The 23,840-nt window shown below is 37.8% G+C and overlaps 2 protein-coding genes across 2 annotated transcripts; one reads left to right on the forward strand and one right to left on the reverse strand.

Annotated features, from left to right (window-relative positions):
• Window positions 1–6,111: 6,111 nt before the first annotated feature.
• LOC139154036 (olfactory receptor 14J1-like) lies at window positions 6,112–7,023 on the reverse strand. The gene has a single exon (XM_070728463.1). The coding sequence runs from the start codon at window positions 7,021–7,023 to the stop codon at window positions 6,112–6,114; it is 912 nt and encodes a 303-aa protein (XP_070584564.1).
• An 8,497-nt stretch (window positions 7,024–15,520) lies between these two features.
• LOC139154037 (olfactory receptor 5G29-like) lies at window positions 15,521–16,468 on the forward strand. The gene has a single exon (XM_070728464.1). It carries the CDS (start codon window positions 15,521–15,523, stop codon window positions 16,466–16,468), a length of 948 nt encoding a protein of 315 aa, XP_070584565.1.
• Window positions 16,469–23,840: the final 7,372 nt, after the last annotated feature.

The raw sequence follows: 23,840 nt of genomic DNA on the forward strand, positions 1-23,840 counted from the left end.
ATGTTCTTTTTCTTTGCCTTCAGTTTTCACTAGAAGAAAATGTAATTGAAATGGGAAATATCTGGGGATATAGATAGAGCTTCATCATGTCCTTCCGGATCAATGGTAGCACTTGAGAAATTAGTAAACTACAATTCCATATCCTGAGTCCTTATCAATCCAATCAGGCAGAGATCAATAGGGAAAGATAGTAGATAGATAGATAGATAGATAGATAGATAGATAGATAGACAGACAGACAGACAGACAGACAGACAGACAGACAGACAGACAGACAGACAGACAGACAGACAGACAGACAGACAGACAGACAGACAGACAGAATTCTTTATTGGCCAAGTGTGATTGGACACACAAAGAATTTGTCTTGGTGCGTATGCTCTCAGGGGTCAAATAAGCAATAAGGAAACAATCAATATTAATAAAAAATCTTAAGGATTCAAACAATAAGTTAGTCATACAGTCATAAGTGGGAGGAAATGGTGATAGGAATGATGAGAAAAAACTAGTAGAACTAGCAGTGCAGACTTAGTAAATAGTTTGACAGTGTTGAGGGAAATATTTATTTAGCAAAGTGATGGCATTCGGGGGGAAACTGTTCCTGTGTCTAGTTGTCTTGGTGTCTGTAGTTGTCTGTAGTGACATTTTTAGGGTAGGAGTTGAAACAGTTTATGTCCAGGATGTGAGGGGTCAGTAAATATTTTCAGCGCCCTCTTTTTGATGTGCAGTATACAGGTCCTCAATGGAAGGCAGGCTGACAGCAATTGTTTTTTCTGCAGTTCTGATTATCCTCTGAAGTCTGTGTCGGTTTTATTGGGTTGCAGAACCAAACCAAACAGTTATAGAGGTGCAGATGACAGACACAATGATTCTTCTGTAGAACTGTATCAGCAGCTCCTTGGGCAGTTTGAGCTTCCTGATGATTAAGAAGAGCTAGAAGGACATGTAAAATTGATTATTTTTGAGATGAGATATATATATATATATACATAACAGAGAGCATTTAAAAAGGCAAGTAGGTGCATAAATTTGTCTAAACTTCATTTAATAACATTATTACACTCATCCAGTTTAGTTCTGATATAGTTTTCAAAAAATTCTACAGAACCTAAAGAATATGTTATCCAGATTTGTGTTTGTGTGCAGTTCATTCCATTTAGGATTTAGTATTTTTCTCTCTAGTATTGATTATTATTGCTGTTTCTCACATTCTCCAACACTAGGTAGGATCTAAGCCAGGGATGTCAAACTCAAGGACCAGGGGCTGAATTTGGCCCTCCGGGTGCTTAAATCTGGCCCACAGGGTTACCCTGGAAACAGCAAAGGACCAACCCACAGTTTCTCTGTCAGTGAAAACAGAAAACATGAGGGTTGTGGGCAGCCATCCTAAACTCTGTTTTTACTGGCAGAGGGTTGCAGGAGGTTGTCCCAGCCAAAAGTGGAGCTCAGGAGCCAGTTTTTACTGGCAGAGTGCTCGGACTTCCATAGGCACCCCCAACCTAAATGACCTTGAGCTGGTCATGGCTACCCCATCCCCCAAGGTCAAACACAAACCTGATGCAGTCCTCAATAAAATTGAGTTTGACCAGTGAAGGGTTACCAAAATTTTTACTACCACACTGTGGGTATGGCTTATGCAGGATGCCCTGCATTTTTTTTTCAACATCATTTAGTGAAAATTGGGTGCTCTGGGGTGGAGCTCTATTTTTGCTACCCCACTGCATTCCACCACCACCACCACCCCTGTCCAGGCAGTAGCCCACCCCTGAGTTTGACACACCTGATCTAAACTAGCAATGTACTTTTATGAACAGAACTGAATAAAATTTACATGAACTATTTTGGAATAATTAGCTGGAATGTACTGTTCCTATAAGATAGTGGAAGATTGTCTTAAAACTATGGAATCATGAATTATTTTGGTTTTCAAACTTATTTTACAGAAAACAATTAATTAAGACCTTCCCGGGGAGGCCATACAGTGAATCAAGCAGTGAAAACAGTGAATCATAACCATACAGTGAATCAATGAGTCTTCTTGTGGGAGGGTTGTTATGATGGCTAGTTATGAGGGGGGCATGTTTAAGAACTAGCCAGGTTTCTGATTGGTTATCGTGCATATATATTTTACTGCATCTTTTTATGATTGTTGTTGTAGCTAAGCTTTTTTGAAGACTGTTAAAGGTTTGTGCCTCTGAGCTGTTTCTTGAGCCCTTTATAATACTGGCAACAAGGGGAGAGGAGACCTGAAGCTCAACCTATGGAATTTCAAGTTGTGGTGGAAGAGACAATGGTATATGGATAATATCAAACCATCTTAAATTTCCTCCCTTTGACCCACAGAGAGAGATCTGAGACTCTTGGAGTGTTTTTTGATTGCAAATGATTACACAGATCTTTCTGGGGATCACTACTTTCTGGGATTTGTGGCCCAGAAATGTTTGAGGCCACTATGGCACTTTTTGCCCCTACATCTATTCATAGCATTCCCTGGAACATTTTTATGGACAAACTTAAAAGATATTACGCACCCTTGCCTTCCTGCTGTGCTCAGTGTTATTCTTTTTATCATAGGAATCAGACCAAGAGCGAGTCCATTAACCAATATGTCGCATCCCTACATCGAGCAGCAAAGTCCTGTGAATTTACAAACTTAGACTACTTACTGGATTGTTTGAAACATAGAAACAAAGAAACATAGAAGACTGACGGTAGAAAAAGACCTCATGATCCATCTAGTCTGCCCTTATACTATTTTCTATATTTTATCTTAGGATGGATATATGTTTATCCCAGGCATGTTTAAATTCAGTTACTGTGGATTTACCAACCACGTCTGCTGGAAGTTTGTTCCAAGGATCTACTACTCTTTCAGTAAAATAATATTTTCTCATGTTGCTTTTGATCTTTCCCCCAACTAACTTCAGATTGTGTCCCCTTGTTCTTGTGTTCACTTTCCTATTAAAAACACTTCCCTCCTGAACCTTATTTAACCCTTTAACATATTTAAATGTTTCGATCAGGTCCCCCCTTTTCCTTCTATCCTCCAGACTATACAGATTGAGTTCATTAAGTCTTTCCTGATACGTTTTATGCTTAAGGCCTTCCACCATTCTTGTAGCCAGTCTTTGAACCCGTTCAATTTTGTCAATATCTTTTTGTAGGTGAGGTCTCCAGAACTGAACACAGTATTCCAAATGTGGTCTCACCAGCGCTCTACATAGCAGTTTGGTGTTTGTGACTGTTGTCTTATTTGGTGTTTGTGACTGCCTCAAGCTGTGCACATAGCTTCATTTTCCTACTGGAATGGTATTTCCCAGGGTTCTGGCTCAGGCCCACTCCTGCCCTTTTCATAGATAAAAATCTCAAATTCAGAGATCTGATTCTTAGCAGCTCAACCACAAACTCCTGAGTATGGAGGCAGAAAGGTGTGATTCATATCTATGAATTTTAATCTTAGATCAACTAGTTCTTTATAAAAGGCAAAATACATAACTTCCACCTGTTGTTGTTGTGGAAATAGTTAGTGGGGGAAGCCGCAATATCCCCATGCTAAGTTATAAAGGAAGGCAGATTGTGATCAGAAAAGTCCAAATTGTGATCAAGGGATCATGAAGGAGAACTGCAGCAGCCATAACTTTGTAAACGAATAAATCCTTTAATTTATTCTATCATAATTTTGAATTGACATTAGATGCGCGTACCATGCTGCCTTGATTGCATCAGCGGAATCCCACCCGGCCGCTCTGTTTAGGGTGACCCGCTCCCTTCTAAATCAGTGGGGAGTTGGGGAGCCCTTGCAGGGTAGTGCTGAGGAATTTATCCCATTTTTCGCTGATAAAGTCGCTCGGATCCGGGCTGATCTTGACTCCAATTGCATAGCACTATTGACTGACAATAAGTCAGTTGAGGTGACTGGGGCTAAATGTTTTTGTCCATCCATCTGGGAGGAGTTTGATTTGGTGACACCTGATGAAGTGGACAAGGCCATTGGAGCTGTGAGTTCCGCCACCTGTCTACTGGATCCGTGTCCCTCTTGGTTGGTTTCGGCCAGCCAAGAGGTGACACGGAGCTGGGCCCAGGAGATTGCCTCCTTGGGGAGGGGGTCCTTTCCGGCCCTTTATAAGGAGGCACTTGTGCGCCCCCTCCTCAAGAAGCCTTCCCTGGACCCAGCTGTGTTTAATAACTACCGTCCAGTCTCCAACCTTCCCTTTATGGGGAAGGTTGTTGAGAAGGTGGTGGCGTTCCAACTCCAGTGGTCCTTGGAAGAAGCCGATTATCTAGGTCTTCAGCAGTCTGGATTCAGGCCCGGCTACAACATGGAAACTGCTTTGGTCGCGTTGATGGATGATCTCTGGCGGGCGTGGGACAGGGACTTGTCCTCTGTCCTGGTGCTTCTTGACCTCTCAGCAGCTTTCAATACCATCAACCATGGTATCCTTCTGTGCCGGCTGGAGGTGTTGGGAGTGGGAGACACTGTTCTCCAGTGGTTCTCCTCCTACCTCTCTGGTCAGTCGCAGTCGGTGTTAGTGGGGGGTCAGAGGTCAACCTCTAGGTCTCTCCCTTGTGGGGTGCCTCAGGGGTTGGTCCTCTCCCCCCTGCTATTTAATATCTACATGAAACCGCTGGGTGAGATCATCCAAGGGCATGGGGTGAGGTATCATCAATATGCTGATGATACCCAGTTATACATCTCCACCCCATGTCCAGTTAACGAAGCAGTGGAAGTGATGTGCTGGTGCCTGGAGGCTGTTGGGGCCTGGATGGGTGTCAACAAACTCAAGCTCAACCCAGACAAGACAGAGTGGCTGTGGGTCTTGCCTCCCAAGGACAATTCCATCTGTTTGTCCATTACCCTGGGGGGGAACTACTGACCCCCTCAGAGAGTGTTTGCAACTTGGGCCTCCTCCTTGATCCACAGCTGACATTGGAACATCATCTTTCGGCTGTGGCGAGGAGAGCGTTTGCCTTGGTTTGCCTGGTGCACCAGTTGTGGCCCTATTTGGACAGGGAGTCATTGCTCACAGTCTCTCATGCCCTCATCACCTCGAAGCTCCACTACTGTAATGCTCTCTACATGGGGCTACTTTGAAATGTGTTCGGAAACTTCAGATCGTGCAGAATGCAGCTGAGAGAGAGATCATGGGCTTCCCTAAATATGCCCATGTTACACCAACACTCCGGAGCCTGCATTGGCTGACGGTCAGTTTCCAGTCACAATTTAAAGTATTGGTTATGACCTATAAAGCCCTTCATAGCATCAGACCAGAATATCTCCGGGACCGCTTTCTGCCACATGAATCCCAGCGACCAGTTAGGTCCCACAGAGTTGGCCTTCTCCGGGTCCCATCAAAAAAAATGATGAAATGCTCCTGCTCCGAGACAATACATCAAGATTTGTCTGGATATTTGAATAAATTTATTATTGCAAGCAAACAGATCTTTGATGCTGTTTGCAAAAACAATTCTTTTTAATAATAATAATTATTATTATAATTTATTAGATTTGTATGCCGCCCCTCTCCGAAGACTCGGGAATGCAAAGATATAACTCAGTGTTAGAAGTGTTGTGCCAAATATGCCAGTGTGATAAAGGACTTAGATGCAGTAGAAATCATACACAGGCAGGAATACTATCAGAGTCCGTCATGGATCATAGTCCTTCATTGATCTTTTTTTTTTTAAATCAAAGAAAAAGGTGAATGGCTTTTTATGACTAATCTGATCTTTTCACTTCTATTTGGTTATCCCATATTTGCCATTTTCAAAAAGTATCCACCAGATATTCTTTATTTTCTAATTATAGTTCCATATCAACACATTGTTTCAGGATGCCAATAGTAAACTATCACCAATCAAAACAATTTATTAATCACATTTCAAAATTCTAACATTGGTACTAGAAGAGGCCCTATATTTTAAAATATTTTATTTTGATCTGATACAACAAATCAAAATTTATAATACATCAGATAAACAATTTATATTCAATGGGATATGCTTAGGTAGTCATCCTTATCTACAACTTCTTAGTCTGTTTAATTTCAGATTTAAGGTGATGACCATATTGTTGCATTAAAGGGAAATTGTGATTCTTCACTAAAATAATTGTCAACCAAACAATTTCCTAAAGGCAATTTTGACATCTTTGTTCCTCATGCTGTAGATTATTGGATTCATTAAAGAAGGCAGAACTGCATATAGTGTGGTAAACACTTTGTCTACTCTGGATGGTGAGTTAGCAGGTAGTATCAGATGAGCCAAGAGGCTACTGCCAACTAATAGGGAAACCACGATGAGGTGGGGGATGCAAGTAGAAAAGGCCTTTTCTCTTTTCTCAGTTGAGGGCATTCTCAGCACCGTGATAAAAATCCGAACATAGGACAAAATAATGAATGAAAGGCAGCCAATTTCTAAGCCTGTACTAAAGATAAGTATCCAGGTTTCACTGAGGTAAGAACCAGGACAAAAGAGCTTGATTAACTGTGGAACTTCACAGAAGAACTGATCGATTATGTTGGAGCAGAAAGGCATAGAAAATATATATCCTGTGTGAAGAGCTGCATGCAAAAATCCAACTACCCAAGCCCCTCCAGCCATCTGAATGCAACTGGACCAATTCATTATGGATGCAAAGTACAGTGGGTGACAGATAGCAATGTATCTATCATAGGCCATGACAGTGAGAAGGAAGAAATTTGACGATAAGAAAGAAAGATAGAAAAACAATTGTGTCACACATTCAGAATATGAAATCCATTTGGAGCTCATGAGGGTATTTACTATAGATTTGGGTATAATAGCGGATGTCCCACCAAGATCACCAATAGATAAATTGATTAAAAAGAAATACATTGGGGTGTGCAAACAACGATTGAACAGTATCAAAAAAATAATGAGAAGATTTCCTCCCAGGACAAAAAAATACATTATCAAAAAAATACTGCTGTATAAAATTTGAACCTCTTGATTTTCAGAAAATCCAACAAGTATAAAAACCAATATATTAGTTGTGTTCAACATGTCATTATGCTGTAGGAAGATAAAATATAAATTATATGCATACAGTATCTATTACTTTGAAAAGTTTATTTTCTCCTAAGAGCAATAATGTTTTGTAACTCTATGACAACTTTTCATTCTCTTTGTATTTTTTTATTATATGCTTAATATATATTATTTAAGAATATGTAGCTGTAAGAAATGGCTTATATCCTACTGAAATTAATGTAATTTTTGTAATGTTCAGTATAACTTTAAGATCCAATACTAACCTTACCTTTCCCCCCTTCAGTATGTATAAGTTTATTTCCCAAATTCTGAACACATCTCCTATCTCATGTTCAATGTTTATCTGCACATCACTGGTGAAGAAGTGCCATCTTAACAAGAATTTTTACAATGCAAACTAATCGCTCCTCTGATCTCTGTTAAACTGATTTTCTCAGGCCTTAGTAATCACTGCCACCGTGTGCCTAGCAAAAGAAATACAGTAACAATGTCAGCAAACATTTAAAAAATACTTGAGAGAATCAAATATACACTTTTAAAGACTTATTTTTTAACAATTTATAAGTATCAAAAGAGATGCTGCTGGAAAAAAACCTGGCTTTCAGAAAAATGTTCAAATCAATAAAATGAAAAAGTAATAAAAAGTTTTTAAAAGAAAAAAGGCTTCAGGCAGCAGATTGTTTACAGTTTTATTTTTCCATAATCTGACTCAAATTGAGGCATACAAAAATGGCAGATTCATTTTCAGTTTCCTTACATGCTCTCCTTCACCTTTTACACAAGAAATAGGCAACACATTTCTTATTATAGATTTAAACTTTGTAGTTGTGATTTAGTGTACACTTGGATAGTGCACACTTACGAAACCTGGTTTTGAGCAGCAATGAATTAAACTATAATAGCTACCAGGCTGACCTTGACTCCAGATTTTCCCCCCATTTCTCATTCTTCAGCATTAAAAGACACAGTTAAAACCAAAAGAGAGGGAAAGGATTGAATTTTCTAACTGCAACACACCATATTAAAATATGTATTATATGGGTTACCTTTCATATCTATCAGAGATAGTTTAAATGGTGCAATATATGAGTCCAAGTAAATAAATACATGATTGTAATCTATATTGCCATGCTGCAAATTTCATGAGACCCACATAGAGTGATCTCAACATTTCAAACTCATTCTCATGTGGGAAGCAATACTAAGGGCATTTGTAAATAATAATCACACCAAGTAGCTGATGTAATTCTTCAACTTGATTACCAGGGGCATTGTACTTACCTACTTTGTTAGTAAAATGTACAGATGCACAGGAAAACAGTGGCTATGTGCATCATCCAGGATTGAGCAAACTTCTATATTTTAATGTCCATTACTGTTTATGAAGCATAAACACTAGATTATCTTCTATATAACCTCTGCTGTTTTTCAAAAGAATGCCCAAATTTGTCTCCATTGTTTTCATCAGGAAATGTAAACATTTATTTTTCCAGGATTATGTGGAATTTTTATGGGGAAATGCTACTAATAAATATTTTGTGTTTATTATAAACAGAAGAACCACTAATTAGCAACTAAAACAAAAAAAAGAAGAACTAGGTATCATGGAAAATCTTGGAGGACTTCTGGTTGTCTAATCTCTTCTTTGAGTAATGGAGTACTGACAAGCAGTGACATAGGTTGGATTTCTCCTTAATGTTTCTGGAGGAAAGTTGTTCCATTGATTAATTGTTCTAAGTGTCAGAAAATTCAACTTAAGTTCTAGATTGGTTCTCTCCTTGATTAGCTTCCATCCACTGCTTCTTGTCCTTTCAGGTACTTTAGAGAATAAATTTACCACCAGCTCAATGCCAGGGTGGCTGAAATAAAGCTCTCCTCATCCAGGATTGAATTATGGGGAAAGTTGTTGAGAAGATGGTGTCGCTCCAGCTCCTGCAATCCTTGGATGAAGCCAATTATCTGGGCCTTCAACAGTCAGGATTAAGGCCTGGCTACAGCACAGAAACAGCTTTGGTCATGTTGATGGATGATCTGTGGAGGGCCCGGGATAGGGGTTTATCCTCTATCCTGGTAATCCTTGACCTCTCAGCGGCTTTTGATACCATCGACCATGGTATCTTTCTGCGCTGGCTAGAGGGATTGGGAGTAGGAGGCACTGTTTTACGGTGGTTCTCCTCCTACCTTTCTGGTCAGTCACAGTTGATGTTAGCAGAGTGTCAGAGGTCAACTCCTAGTTCCCTCCCTTGTGGGGTCCCTCAGGAGTCAGTCCTCTCCCCCCTGCTGTTTAATATCTACATGAAACCTCGGGGTGAGGTCATCCAAGGGCATTGAGTGAGTTACCATCAGTATGCTTATGACACTCAGCTATACATCTCCACCCTGCATCCACTCAGTAGAGCAATGGAAGTAATGTGCCAGTGTCTGGAGGCTGTTAGAGTCTGGATGGGTGCTAACAATCTCAAGCTCAACCCTGACAAGACAGAGCAGTTGTGGGTTCTGCCTCCCAAGGATACTTCTATCTGTCCATCCATTACCCTGTGGAGGGAACTTTTGACCCCTTCAGAGAATGTACCCAACTTGGGCACCTCCTCGATCCACAGCTGACCTTAGAACATCATCTGTTGGCTGTGCCCAGGTTCACTAGGTACACCTGTTGCAGCCCTATCTGGATAGGGAATCTTTACTAACAGTCACTTATGACTTTATCATCTCAAGATTCTATTACTGCAATGCTCTCTACATGGGGCTAGTTTTGAAGAGTGTTCGGAAACTACAAATTGTGCAGAATGCAGCCACATGAATGGTCATGGGCCTGCCCACACAGACCCATATGTCTTCAACACTCTGCGGTCTGCACTAGCTGCCAATTGTTTTCTGGGCTCAATTCAAAGTGTTGGTTATGACCTATAAGGCCCTACATGGCATGGGACCAGATTACTTGCGGGACCGCCTCCTGCTGCATGAATCCTAGTGACCGATTAGGTCCCACAGAGTTGGCCTTCTACTGGTCCCATCAACTAGACAAAGCAATCAAGAAGAATGAGAATTCTATGATGTATGGCAAAAGGTATACATTTGGTGGGAAATAAAGAAAAAGGGATAACCTTGTTGTTATACTACTTTAAATATATCTGAAACTAGTAGTCTTATTGTATTAGATGGTGATTATTTACAATATAAATGTAAATTCCTTTTTTCTTCTTTTCTTATGTTCTTTATTCTAGTTTGATCTAAGTCATCATTTAAGAATTTCTAGATATGTTTTTTATAAATTTTTAGATGTGCTTTTTCTTTACTTACTGTGTTATAATTGATACTTTAACACACTGTATAGATGTTGTTAAACAACAATAAGATTTTTCCTTTTTTTTTCTTTTTTAATACAAAAATGATTTCTATCTTGAGCGGAGCGACTGTAGCTCCACTATGTGTTATATGTTATTTGTGTCATGTTTGTCTACGCAAATCAATAAAAAATATTTTTTAAAAAACCTAGATAATGTCATTTGATGGGACCTAGGGGAAGAGCCTTCTCTGTGGGGGGCCAGCCCTCTGGAATCAGCTCCCTCCCCAAGATTCATACTGCTCCCACCCTCCTCGCCTTTCATAAGAGTCTGAAGATTTATTTATGCCGCCAGACATGGGGTCTTCCCCCTGGCCGACGAATATATAGTGAGCTTGCTGGGTATGAGAGTATTTTAATTGGGTTTTCAGGTTTTTTAGAATATTAACTTTAATTAATTGCATTTGGATGTATGTAAGCCGCCCCACCCTGAATCCGCATAGAGAGGTGGCATATAAATCTAATTAATAAAATAAATAAATGTCAAATAAAAATACAGGAATATAAATATATTTCACAAACTAAAAAATCACTATCACTTTTAAAAAAAATTTTTTTTAAAGTACAGAAATTGGTAAAATCTAAAACTTCAGGAAAAAACCCCCTAAATAATTAGCATAATCTAAGGCCCTATGAAAGCAGTATAAAACATTGAATTGCTAGATTTGGGATGAAACTATCTATTTGGAGATCACAGGTTGCCCTTTATGACATTCTACTGATGGTATCTGTCTGAACTCTTATGCCAGTTGCCTGTAGATAAAAGGCAGCCATGGTAACTTCAGGTTTCTATTACATAACTGAAGAAGGAAAGCTTTGCAGAATAAGTTCATAAACCTCACCCTTTAAAATTTAAATATTCTTAATTTTTTCATTCTTTTAATAAGCTTATGAGAGTTTGATAATGTATATATATTATTTTATGTCTATATAAATTCTGATTTATGATTCTTGTATAATATCTTGTTATGTTTAAAAATATTATTGGTTAACTGAGCTGAGGTGGCACAGTGGGTAGAGTGCAGTACTGCAGGCCACTAAAGCTGACTGCTAGATCTAGGTCAGCAGTTCAAATCTCATCACCAGCTCAAAGTTGACTCATCCTTCCATCCTTCCACGGTAGGTAAAATGAGGATCCAGATTGTGGAGGCAATATTCTGGCTCTGTTAAAAAGTGCTATTGCTAACATGTTGTAAGACACCATAAGTCTAAGGAGAAGGGCGGCATTAAAAAATTAAAATGAATGAATGAATGAATGAATGAATGAGTGAGTGAGTGAGTGAGTGAGTGAGTGAGTGAATGAATAATAGATAGATAGATAGATAGATAGATAGATAGATAGATGATAGATAGATAGATGATAGATAGATAGATAGATAGATAGATAGATAGATAGATGATAGATAGATAGATAGATAGATAGATAGATAGATAGATAGATAGATAGATAGATAGATAGATAGATATAACCTTTCCACCTTGTCAAAATAGTTGCTTTCAAAGCCATGAATTTAGACTATTACTTTGTTTCCATTCACTGTTTTCATCGGGGAACAATTATCCCAACCCAAGGATTTTTTCTCTGTTGGGAATTATTTCATGGAACCCCAGGGAATATTAACTTTGAATAACAACCATGCATAAATGTTCATATAATAGAAATTCAGTAGGAGTGCAAATAAAACTTCTCAATGATATAAGAAAGAAAGCATACACATGAATCGGCAGAATCTACTTAGGAGTTAAATTTAAAGAAACTGATATCATGAAGCAATATCTGCACTATTATAAATTATAGGGTAATTCTGATATTTCTGCATCGAAATAGCTGTCTGAATTTTATAAAATTGACCATCAGGTAAGTGAGGATTATAAATTCAGCGTTATTTAATTATTTTTAAAGATCTATTTTCTAAAATATTACACAATCCAACATTATCAGCTTGGGAGTTTCATGGTGGAAGAGAGAAAAAAAATAGGATCTTTATTTTTCAGATTTGATCATATCAATAATTTATTTTTCTTTCAAAATATTTTAATGTAACCAGAGTGGAGATTAAAGCAAGAAGAACATCATTATTTCAGAAGTCTATTTAGAGAAAAATCCTTTCTCAGATCACCAAAGAAAGGATTCTGAAATATAATTTCAGAAAATTAAAAATATACATATTGTACATATAAAAATACACATCATTGGCTACAATGGACTGTTTTCCAGTGAATGTATTGAACCAGTTTTATTTTAGAGGTAACAAATAGTAGAAGGTGTGCACAACACCAGAAATAAAATGTTCTCCAAAACATTCATGATTTGGCAACACTTGTGCAGCTTGATTTTCAGTCACAATACAGATTGCCCAGCATCACAAATTTCAGCTTTTTCAATTCTTCAGCTAACCTTTAACAGGAGAATTCATCTAAGAACAAACTTTCACACCAGTTGGAATCAATGTGGCTAATGTGATCTGTTCTAGGTAAGGTGTAGATCAGAGATTCTTAACCTTTTCTAATAAATTATTATTATTATTATTATTATTATTATTATTATTATTATTATTATTATTATTATTATTATTATTATTATTATTATTATCATCATGTCAATACAACACAGCAAACAAGATCACTATGCTGGATTTTGTATTTCATCACCAATTGGGCACTTCCCAAGCACCTAGGACTGCGTGATGTAGCGGCGAATTATGTTTGCCAATCCCAATAAAGTGGCCTTTTGCAATTGACAGATGGAGATTTTGTCAATTCCAATGGTTTTCAAATGTCTGCTGAGATCCTTTGGCACTGCGCCCAATGTGCCAAGTACCACTGGGATCACTTTCACTGGCTTATGCCAGAGTCGTTGCAGCTCGATTTTTAGATCTTCATATTTCACTAATTTCACTAATTTCTCTAGCTGCTTCTCCTCAATTCTGCTGTCTCCTGGGATTGCGATGTCAATGATCCATGCTTTCTTTTTCTCCACAATGTCTGGTGTGTTATGCTTCAGAATTCGGTCAGTCTGAAGTCGGAAGTCCCACAGTAGTTTTGCTTGCTCATTTTCAACCACTTTTTCAGGCTTATGATCCCACCAGTTCTTTGCTACTGGTAAATGGTAGTTCCGGCACAAGTTCCAGTGGATCATCTGTGCCATAGCATCATGTTTATGCTTGTAGTCAGTCTGTATGATCTTTTTGCAGCAGCTGAGTATGTATGTGATCGATGGTTTCATCTGTTTCTTTGCAGAGTCTGCACTTTGGATCGTCTGTTGATTTTTCAATTCTGGCCTTGACAGCATTTGTTCTAATGGCCTGTTCTTGTGCCGCCAGTATTAGTCCTTCTGTTTCCTTTTTGAGTGTTCCATTTGTAAGCCATGACCAGGTCTTGTCTTTATCCACTTTACCTTCAATCTTCTCCAAGAACTGGCCATGCAATGCTTTGTTCCACCAACTGTCCATATGACATTGAGTTACAGTTTTTCTATACTGGTCCTTGGTTTGCTTCACCTTGAGAAGCTTCCTATTGTTGACCTCCATCAACGCTGACTCTTTGCTCTCCTTCACATAGTCAGCTAATGCATGCTTCTCTTCTTCCACTGTCTGCTTCACTTGCAACAGTCCTCTGCCGCCTATTTTCCTTGGTAAATACAGCCTGTCAACTTCACTGCAAGGGTGTAGTGCATGATGGATCGTCATTAATTTTCTGGCTTTCCTGTCCAGGTTGTCCAGCTCTGCTTGAGTCCAGCTCCCTATACCAGCTGTGTATCTAATGACAGGTATGGCCCAAGTATTTATAGCCTTGATAGTGTTGCCACCATTCAGTTTGCTCTTCAAAATTTTTCTGGTCCTCTGGATGTACTCTTTGCTGATCACAGTTTTCACATGACCATGCTTGATATTATCCAGTTGCAAGATGCCCAAGTATCTGTAGGCTTCTGGCTCGTGGCACTTGATGGTTTGACCATTTGGTATTTCAATGTCCTCACTTTCAGTGATTTTCCCCTTTTTTCAGTGCCACTGTGGCACATTTATCCAAGCCAAACTCCATGCTGATGTCATTGCTAAAGATTCGCACAGTGTTGGTTAGTGACTGTATCTCAGTTTCTGATTTTCCATACAACTTCAGGTCATCCATGTGCAGCAGGTGTGAAATTTTTGATGAATTCCTATCAGTTTGGTAGCCTAGGTTTGTTTTCTGTAGGATGAGTGACAGCGGGATTATAGCGATGATGAATAGCAATGGGGACAAAGATTCCCCCTGGAAGATGCCCCTTCTGATGTTGATCATTCCATAGCTTTCATTCCAAACAAAAAGCTCAGTCTTCCAATATTCCATCACCTTTTCTATGAATTTCCTGATGTTTTCATTGACTCCAATGACTTCCAGGCATTTGTTTTCCCATCATCATCATCATCATCATCATCATCAATTAGACTTGAATGCCACCCCTCTCCAATGACCCTGGGTATAATTAGTTATGAATAGAGATACAAGAACAATAACATTATCATAATATATATATATATATATATATATATATATATATATATATATATATATATGTTTTCGTGTGTATATATATATATATATATATATATCAATATTAATCACATAGTAATAGTATGATTAGCTTATCCATCTTTAAAAGTTTTCAATGTATAATTAATTAGCTTATTAATCTTTTTAGTTTCTAACCTCTGTTTCTGTTAGTTAGCCATTTGTAAATAAGTCCTATGTTAAAAAGTTATATTATCTTCAGGATCACTATAAGATATCTTAAACTGGGAATAAGTTTGATTGTAGCCTCCTTTAGTAAAAGGAGTCCTATGCTCACAGTTAGTAACTGGGCATTGTTGATCAAGAATATAAGAAACCATCTCCCTAAATAGTTTAAAGTCTATCATTCTTGGCAAAAATCCTCAATAGTTGCAATGTTTTAGTGGAAATTAGCCAGTGGCCACCCACTCACTACAGCTGACTTTTTATCCTGATCTAGGTTTGCTACTTCTGAAATTGCTGTAAAAGGAAGAAATCACACAAAGTGGATTTATAAAATCACTATGGATTGTGATACTTTAACTGATGGCACTTTTTGGAATTACCAGCATTGACTGATTAAACACCTAAGAAATCTTCAATCCCCTCCCCCAAGTTTCAGTAAGATGGTTAAAGATGGACACCAGACCAACAGAAAACCAGAGCCAGACAAATGCTACAGGATTTCTCTTGATGGGTTTCTCCATTGACCCAAACAACCAGAATCTTCTTTTTGTCATAGGGTTGTTTATTTATTTGTTAACATTAGGAGGGAATCTAGCAATCATTACATTGATCATTATAGATCAGCATCTTCAAACTCCTATGTACTTTCTCCTTGGCAATCTCTCTTTTGTGGAGATCTGCTGCACTTCCACTACTGCCCCTAAAGTGCTATGGAACCTCTTGTCAGGCGATAAGACCATCTCCTACATAGGTTGTGCACTACAATTGTATTTCTTTGGTACTTTTGGAAGCACAGAATGTGTTCTTCTCTCAGCTATGGCATATGATCGTTATGTAGCTGTTTGTCACCCTTTGCACTACACTCTGCTCATTAATCAAACAGTACGTCGATATTTGTTGGCCACCTCCTGGATTATTGGCCACTTCAATTCCACTGTTAATACAGCTATGGTCTTTTCCCTACATTTCTGCCATTCTAATAAAATCAATCACTTTTTCTGTGACATTCCTCCTTTACTACACTTATCTTGTTCTGATATCTTTGTCAGCCAGATGGTGACCTTCACCATCTCTGGTGGTATTATGATTGTGTCATTTGGTCTAACCCTTCTTTCCTATGTTTTCATTGTTTCCTCTGTCATCAAAATCCAAACTGCTCATGGGAGGATGAAGGCATTTTCCACCTGTGGATCACATCTGACTGTGGTGAGCATCTTTTTTGGCACTCTGATGTACACCTACATAAGGCCTTCCTCTGCTCACTCCACAAAAGAAGACCCTCTAATTTCAGTTCTATACACTACCATTATACCATTGCTCAATCCCTTGATCTACAGTTTCCGAAACAAGGAAGTACAAGGGGCTCTTTATAAAATTCTTGGAAAGAGGAGATCATAAATGTAGGTTTAAAATTTTGCAAATTTTATATGATTTCCTTACAAAATCATAAAAATAATTGAAGGAAAATCAGTGAATATTTTTCTCTCTGATTATTTTGTAATAGTGTAATATAACTAATAATGGAATTAGCTTCTGCATTTTGTGACAATGTTTAAAAATTGTGATAGATAATACAAACATTCAACTGTTTTCTTCAGACATTTACAATTGTTTCTTAGGAATTCATAGCAAAATAACCTGGATTAACAATCTGTCATTCATTGTTCAACCTGAAAGGCAGTGCTTTTTTAAATTTATTTACTAACTTTTGGATTATAAATAGAGGCAAAGGCTATTGTTTTATTTTCCATAATTTGTAGTATAAGATCTATCCTGCTTTATGTGAGTGGCTCTTCTTAACATATAGAAAATTATTAATATGTAATCCAAAAGATTGGTTTGCAAGTATTGCAACTGTTCCCAAAATATCATTTATTTATATGGTGACTATGAATGGATTTGACTGTTTCTCTTTCGAAAAGGAGATTTCTAAAGTTTGCCTTTTGGAAAGAGACACAGTAGATGAACTGTGCACCTTTCTACGCAATAGCTGTTCCATGCAATTCTGAAATGGGTACTAACTCATTGCCAGGATTTAGCCACATCCAAAATGGCACCTGTTTGGTGTGGCACAAAACAGCTTCTGTACAGGAAGGTTTCTTGCAGCATAGACTGCTTCTCTTTATGAAAGACCATCTTCAAAAGAGGTAAACAGTGCAAGACGTGATGGCATGGGAGAGGGCCAAGTGTTTGGGTGTGTGTGCATGGAAGGAAATAGGTCCAAGAGCTGTGGAAATCCAGCCTGGTCAAAAAGGCCAAGGGATCCAGCAGGGCAGGATGAAGACATTATACTGATCCCCATAACAAGATACAACAAACGTGAAGTGAAGTAAAACTTTGTCAAAAATTTTAACAATGGAGATGTAACCAATCCTATTTTAAAAAAATAAATTTTATTAATTTTCTATTATTTGCATTTCTTGGTCCTTAATAAGAATTGTGTTGTCTGAGTATTAAATTTCCTTAACAATACAAATGGCATTCTTACGCCCCACCCCTTTTTTCCAACCTCTGGTAAAATACATTCCAAGTGTGATAATAATCTGTCTTCTTTATGCTTGATTTTCAATGTAAGTTCTGCAATCTAACATTTTCTTAATTATCTGTTCATCTTTAGATGTTTCTTCATCTTTCCAATATTGTGCAAAGATAATCCTCGCTGCTGTTAAGTAATACTAAATACATACTTCTCTTATCATTTTTTTCTGATATCATTCCTAATAAAAACAGTTCAGGTTTAAAAATCTACATGTTTCCTATTATCTTGTCTAGAAACCTATGCATTTTTGTCCCCCTTTTTTTAGCACAAGTCCACCGTATATGATAAAAAGTGTTTGCTTTATTTATTTTGATTATATTTCGAACATTTGCTAGACATATTTATTTTATTCATTTATTTATTCAATTTTTATGCCACCCTTCTCCTTAGACTCAGGGTGGCTTACAACATGTTATCAATAGCACTTTTTATTTAATTTTATTTTTTTAAAAAAATAGTCTTTATTAATTATTTACACTGAAAAGAAGGCAAGACAAATACAATACAGAGGAAGAAAAAAAAGAACGAAACAGCAATACACACACAATAGGAAGAAAAAGAAAAAAAAGGCAAAACAAAGATAAAACAAACATACATTTGCCAACCTGCAAGTTGGCCTTGTGGTTACAGCTTTCACTATTGTTTGGAGCATTAAAATATAGAATGTCTTTCTCTCTCTTTTTAAATTTATTCCTCCATCTAATTATAATATTAAGGATAATGTCACCATAAATGCTGTTTCCTAATTAGGGATTTATCTAAGGGGAGAAGAAGGGAGAAAGTTTAACTAGTATTGTGAAAATAAAGCATGAGTTTGCTTGATGTATTCTGAAACTATACTCCATACCAATAGTTTATAGAATATTATTAGAAAATAAAGTTTAATTACTCATATTCATTAATGAATATATATATGTCAGAATATATTATTATACTATCCCCATGCTTCCTGTGGATAAACTAAAAGAAAGATAACATTCACTATCAAAATGCTCAGTTTATCACTTTAGAATAATTCTACTTAAATTATATTGATCTATCCAGAAATTTAACTTGGAAGAAAATAAGGCATTTCTGATCTATATCTCTCTCAGTTTTATTGTATTTTGTTAAATTATGTCTTGACTGGTAAATGAAAATAAATAAACTTTACTAACTGATTAATCAATGGAAATAAACTTTATCAACTGTTTCTCTTTATCAACCACATGTTTCTCTAACTGAAGCATCAAAGTGTCTTGCTGTTTTTAAAGTAGACGTTTTTGCAATATTGTCTTTATTGCAACCCTAGCAAAATATGGAAAGATTTCAGTTATATTTAGCTCTCCAGTTTTAAAGTAATGTTTCTATTTCTTTCTGATACATTTTGCCATGGATACAATATATCACAATTTCCTTTCATATGACATTTTAATTACATATTTTGTAATTCAACTATTCGAATTAAGTATACTACAAAGAGCCTTCCAAATAAACATGGATGAGAATGAAGTAGGTCTTTATTTCAAATTTTAGTCCTATTTAAACCACTGGCTTTACTCTAGGGACATATTTGCAATGTCAGATTGCACTATTGGGAGTATAGGCCACAAACAGTTTTTGGACATTGGGAACAAGCAATATTTTCTATTCACCTTCAGCCTTCTATTAATGTCCTCCTCATCCATGTATAGAAAGGAATTAATCCATTCAGAATAATTATTTATGAATCTCAGCAGATGGTTGTTGCTATCAGAGATGTTCGAATTTCCTACTCTACTTAAGCAAGGAGAGTACCATTATTCAAAAGAAAGAGTACGGCTCTTTGCAGTGTTTTTGCACTGTTCTATCCTCTGCAAGTTAAGCCTTTGCACTGAGGTGAAAAGGTAACCAAGCCTGCTGATATTCAGAGAAAAACAGAAGTGATTCTTGTATATTGCTTGATGTGTCCTGTGTCAGGCCAAGCACACCGATGCATTCAAGAGGCAGTTGCAAAACTTTTATGTATAACACAACAAAAAGCCATGTGTCAATGTATACTAAGTAACCTACTCACCCTCTAAGGATACCTTAAGAGTTAGCTCACAGTGTCATCTAGCTCAACACCCAAAGCCTCCATGAAGGAATGATATTATTTCAATTGCCCGGAGTTTGACAAACAACACTTCATTTGGCCACCCTGGAGCAGGATGATTGTTACCAGTCTCCTTGTCTGAGCTCGCTAAGACAGACAACCTTTTCAGCAATCTTCCAAAAAAGGGAAGGTTGGACTCAGGATGGTAATTGTCCAAAAACATTAGGTCCAAATTCTTCTTCAAAGAATGGACATACCACTGACTCCTTCAAAGATGAGAACATCATCTTTTTTCTGAATGAAATTGAGATCACTGCATGAACCAAGCTATCATTAATCAGTAAATCAGTCCATGTAAACCAGTAAATTAGATTCATTTGGACTTCAGTAAGGCATTTGACAAAGTAGACCATAATCTACTACTAGATAAAGTAGAAAAATGAGGAATGGACAGCAACACCAATAGATGGATTCAAAACTGGCTAACCAACCACACTCAACATGTAATGCTCAATGGAACTGCATCTACATAGAGGGATGTAATGCTTATTTTTATTTATTTTATTTGTTTTGTCCAAAACACAATAATACACAATAGAGGATATATATGAGTAGAATGTATCAAAGAGAGTATAGAAGAGAAAATATAAGAGTAAAATATAACTAGAGAGAATAGCAGAAAAGATATAAGAGATAGAAGAGAAGATATAGGAGATATAGGAGAGATTATAGGACTGGGGATGGTAGGCACTCTGTTGAACTTATGTACGCCCCTTACTGACTCTTAGGAACCTGGTGAGGTCAACCATAGATAGTCTAAGGGTAAAGTATTGGGGGTTAGGGGATGATACTACGGAGTCCGGAAGTGAGTTCCACGCTTCGACAACTTGATTGCTAAAGTCATATTTTTTACAGTCAAGTTTAGCGTGGTTAATATTAAGCTTGAATCTGTTGTGTGCTCTTGTGTTGTTGTGGTTGAAGCTGAAGTAATCATTGACAGACAGAGCGTTGCAGCATATAATCTTGTGGGCAATACTTAGATCATGTTTGAGGCATCATAGTTCTAAGGTTTCAAGATCCAGGATTGTAAATCTTGATTTGTAGGGTATTCTGTTTCGGGTGGAGAAGTGAAGGGCTCTTCTGGTGAAGTATTTTTGGACATTTTTGATGGTGTTAATGGCCGAGATGCAGTATGGGTTCCACACAGATGAGCTATATTTGAGGATGGGGATAGCAAAAGTTTTGTTGGCTCTGGTAATTAGTGTGAGATTGCCAGAGCAAAAGATGCATAGGATTAGGTTGACTACACTTAAAGCCTTTTTGGCGATGTTGTTGCAGTGGGCTTTGACACTTAGGTCATTTGATATTAGTTTTCTGAGGTCTTTTACTGAGTGGGGGTTATCTGCAAGATTTTGTTTGTTCAGTTTATATTAAAGTTCTGATTCTTTTTACCGATGTGGAGGACAGAGCATTTGCTGGTTGAGATTTGGAGCTGCCAGATGTTAGACCAATCAGAGACAGAGTCTAGGTCTTTCAGGAGAATAGCTGTGTTATCGGTGGTGTTGAAGAGTTTTACATTGTCGGTGAAGAGAACGCAGTTGCTAGAGATGTGATCGCAAAGGTCATTGATGTAGAGCAGCGGTCCTCAAACTATGGTCTGCGGGCCGCATGCAGCCTGCTGAGGCCATTTATCCAGCCTGCAAGTGAGTGACAGGAGCACAAGATTTGTCCGCATCCTGTCCTCCTGGCCACTGTTCCCTCTAGCCTGTGTGGTCGTGCGGCCATGCAGGCAAAAACAAACTCCGCACAGGTTTTTCAAACCCCATGTGGTAGAGCCAGCGCCGTTTGTCCCACCCAACATCTGATCTGCTGTCAGCCAGGAGAAACCCCCATGGGCTCTGAGCCCCGCCTGTCTTCTCTGGCTGTGTCCGGGTACCATGCCCTGCCCACTCCTGCAGATATTCTTCCCACAGCCGAGAAGAAACAGGAAGCAAAAAAAAATCCCCAGGAAACAAGAGGCAGCAGTTGGATGGTCTCACCACCTGCACGCAGAAGCGGCACCCTGGGGGAAAAGTGATGGGCAAAGACTTGTGCCTACACTGGACTTGTTGTCTCACCCTCTCTCCACCTTTCCCATAAGTTGACTTGCGTGGAGTCTCATTTTTTCAGCAGAGAGAGAGACAAATATGAACCCCTCAAGTTCATTCATCCTTTCTGCTTCGACTTTTTAATATTAGAATTGTTCATTGAAACAATTTGATCACTTTACATGGGTCTCAGCTATGTGTTAAATTGAAAAAGCTTTCCTCGCAGGATATTTTGTGGGGATAAAAAAAACTACCTCATAAAAAAACCACCTTATTTGGAGTCCTCTCATTTTTCAAGAATTCTCTCATATTTTTTAGACATTGGCTTTGTTAAACATTAAGCGTACTTTTAATACAGATTGATAATTCGGCATTTGCGGTGGAGCGTCTCCAACCCCCACCCCCCAAGGCGCATGGTGGGGCACAGAGGTTTTTGTGAGAGAGAGGGAAAAGAGAGAGAGGGAAAAAGAAGTGGAGAGGAATGAAGGAGGGAGGGAAGGAAGGGAGGGAGGAGAAATGGAGGGAACAAGGAAGGAAGGAAGGAAGGAAGGAAGGAAGGAAGGAAGGAAGGAAGGAAGAAATGAATGGAGGGACAGAGGAAGGAAGGATTGTTTTGGGGGGGGGTAATTTTTTTTCTCTTAACATACATTCAAACAACACAGTGTAGCATTTAATTTTGCATGAATAAAATGCGGTATTTTGTTAGTAACTAATAACAATCATCCAAAAAGTTGCAAAAGCTTTTTTTTAACTTTGTGATCCAGTTACATTCATTTTCTTTTAATTAAATTCCCTCCTTAACGTTCCTTCAAAAAGTACACCAATTATATTTCTAACTTATCAACCATTATGCCGAAGTGCTTCCTTCTTTCTTTATATCTTTTTCTATAAGCCAAGAAAATCTTGTATAGCCAATCAGATGTTAACAAAAGAAAATTAAAACAAAACTTAAACATATATGAATTTCAGACTTCTTACCCCCCCTTCTAAATAGTATATTCCCATTTTGTTTTTTATTTTAAAATAAGGTATGTCAGTGTGCATAGGGATTTGTTCATGGGTTTTTTTAATAGTCCGGCCCTCCAACGGTCTGAGGCACAGTGAACTGGCCCCCTGTATAAAAAGTTTGGGGACTCCTGATGTAGAGGATGAAGAGTGTTGGTCCCAGTACACTACCTTGGGGGACACCACTTTTCACAGGGACAGGGGTAGATATGGTACTTTCTATTTTAACCACTTGTCTGTTTGACAGGAATGCTGTAATCCATCTGTGTAGGGATCCTGTGATGCCATAGGCTTTGAGTTTTAGAAGTAGTTTGTCATAGACCACTGAATCGAAGGCTTTGCAAAAGTCAATATAAATTGCACCTATAGATTTTCCTTGATCAAGTTGAGTTGTCCATATGTTTTTGCAGTGGAGAAGCTGCAGGTTTTTTTCTGAATCCAAATTGTTAGAGAGTAGATTATTAGTTTCTAGGTGGAGAGTAATTGATTGATTTATAATTGATTCCATGACTTTACATGGGACACAGTGCAGTGATATTGGTCTGTAGTTATTGACAAGAGAGGGGTCACCTTTTTTGAAGATGGGGACGACCATAGCTTTTGACCATAGTTTAGGCAGTGTGCTGGTTCTGAAGGATTTTTCGAAGATTATGCTCAGTGGTTCTGCTATAGCAGAAGAGAGCTTTCTTAGGAAGTATGCACATAGACCATCAGGTCCGACTGATAGAGAGGATTTAAGGTTAACATTGTGTCTTATTTTGATTGTGTGGTATTATGTTCCATAATTAGATCTTGAGGGAAATAATGAACTGATTAATTAGTTTTCTAAATATACAGTAAATATTTCTCACTGATGATACATTTGTAATCTGTATCCAATCTGTATCTGGATTGTATTTATCCAATACTGCATTATTCTTCATGGTCTACAGAATATGCAGCAGAAGACCCAAATTCCAAGAATACAAATAGTAAGATATTAGTTGACTAAACTTTTAACAGCAAAGCCATACTATGTTATCTGGGTCAAATTGTCATGTAGTTAAATATATCTGACTCAACTATTTGTTAGACTTAATTCTATAA

Source organism: Erythrolamprus reginae, chromosome Z, assembly GCF_031021105.1.
Source record: "Erythrolamprus reginae isolate rEryReg1 chromosome Z, rEryReg1.hap1, whole genome shotgun sequence".
Lineage (NCBI taxonomy): Eukaryota > Metazoa > Chordata > Lepidosauria > Squamata > Dipsadidae > Erythrolamprus > Erythrolamprus reginae.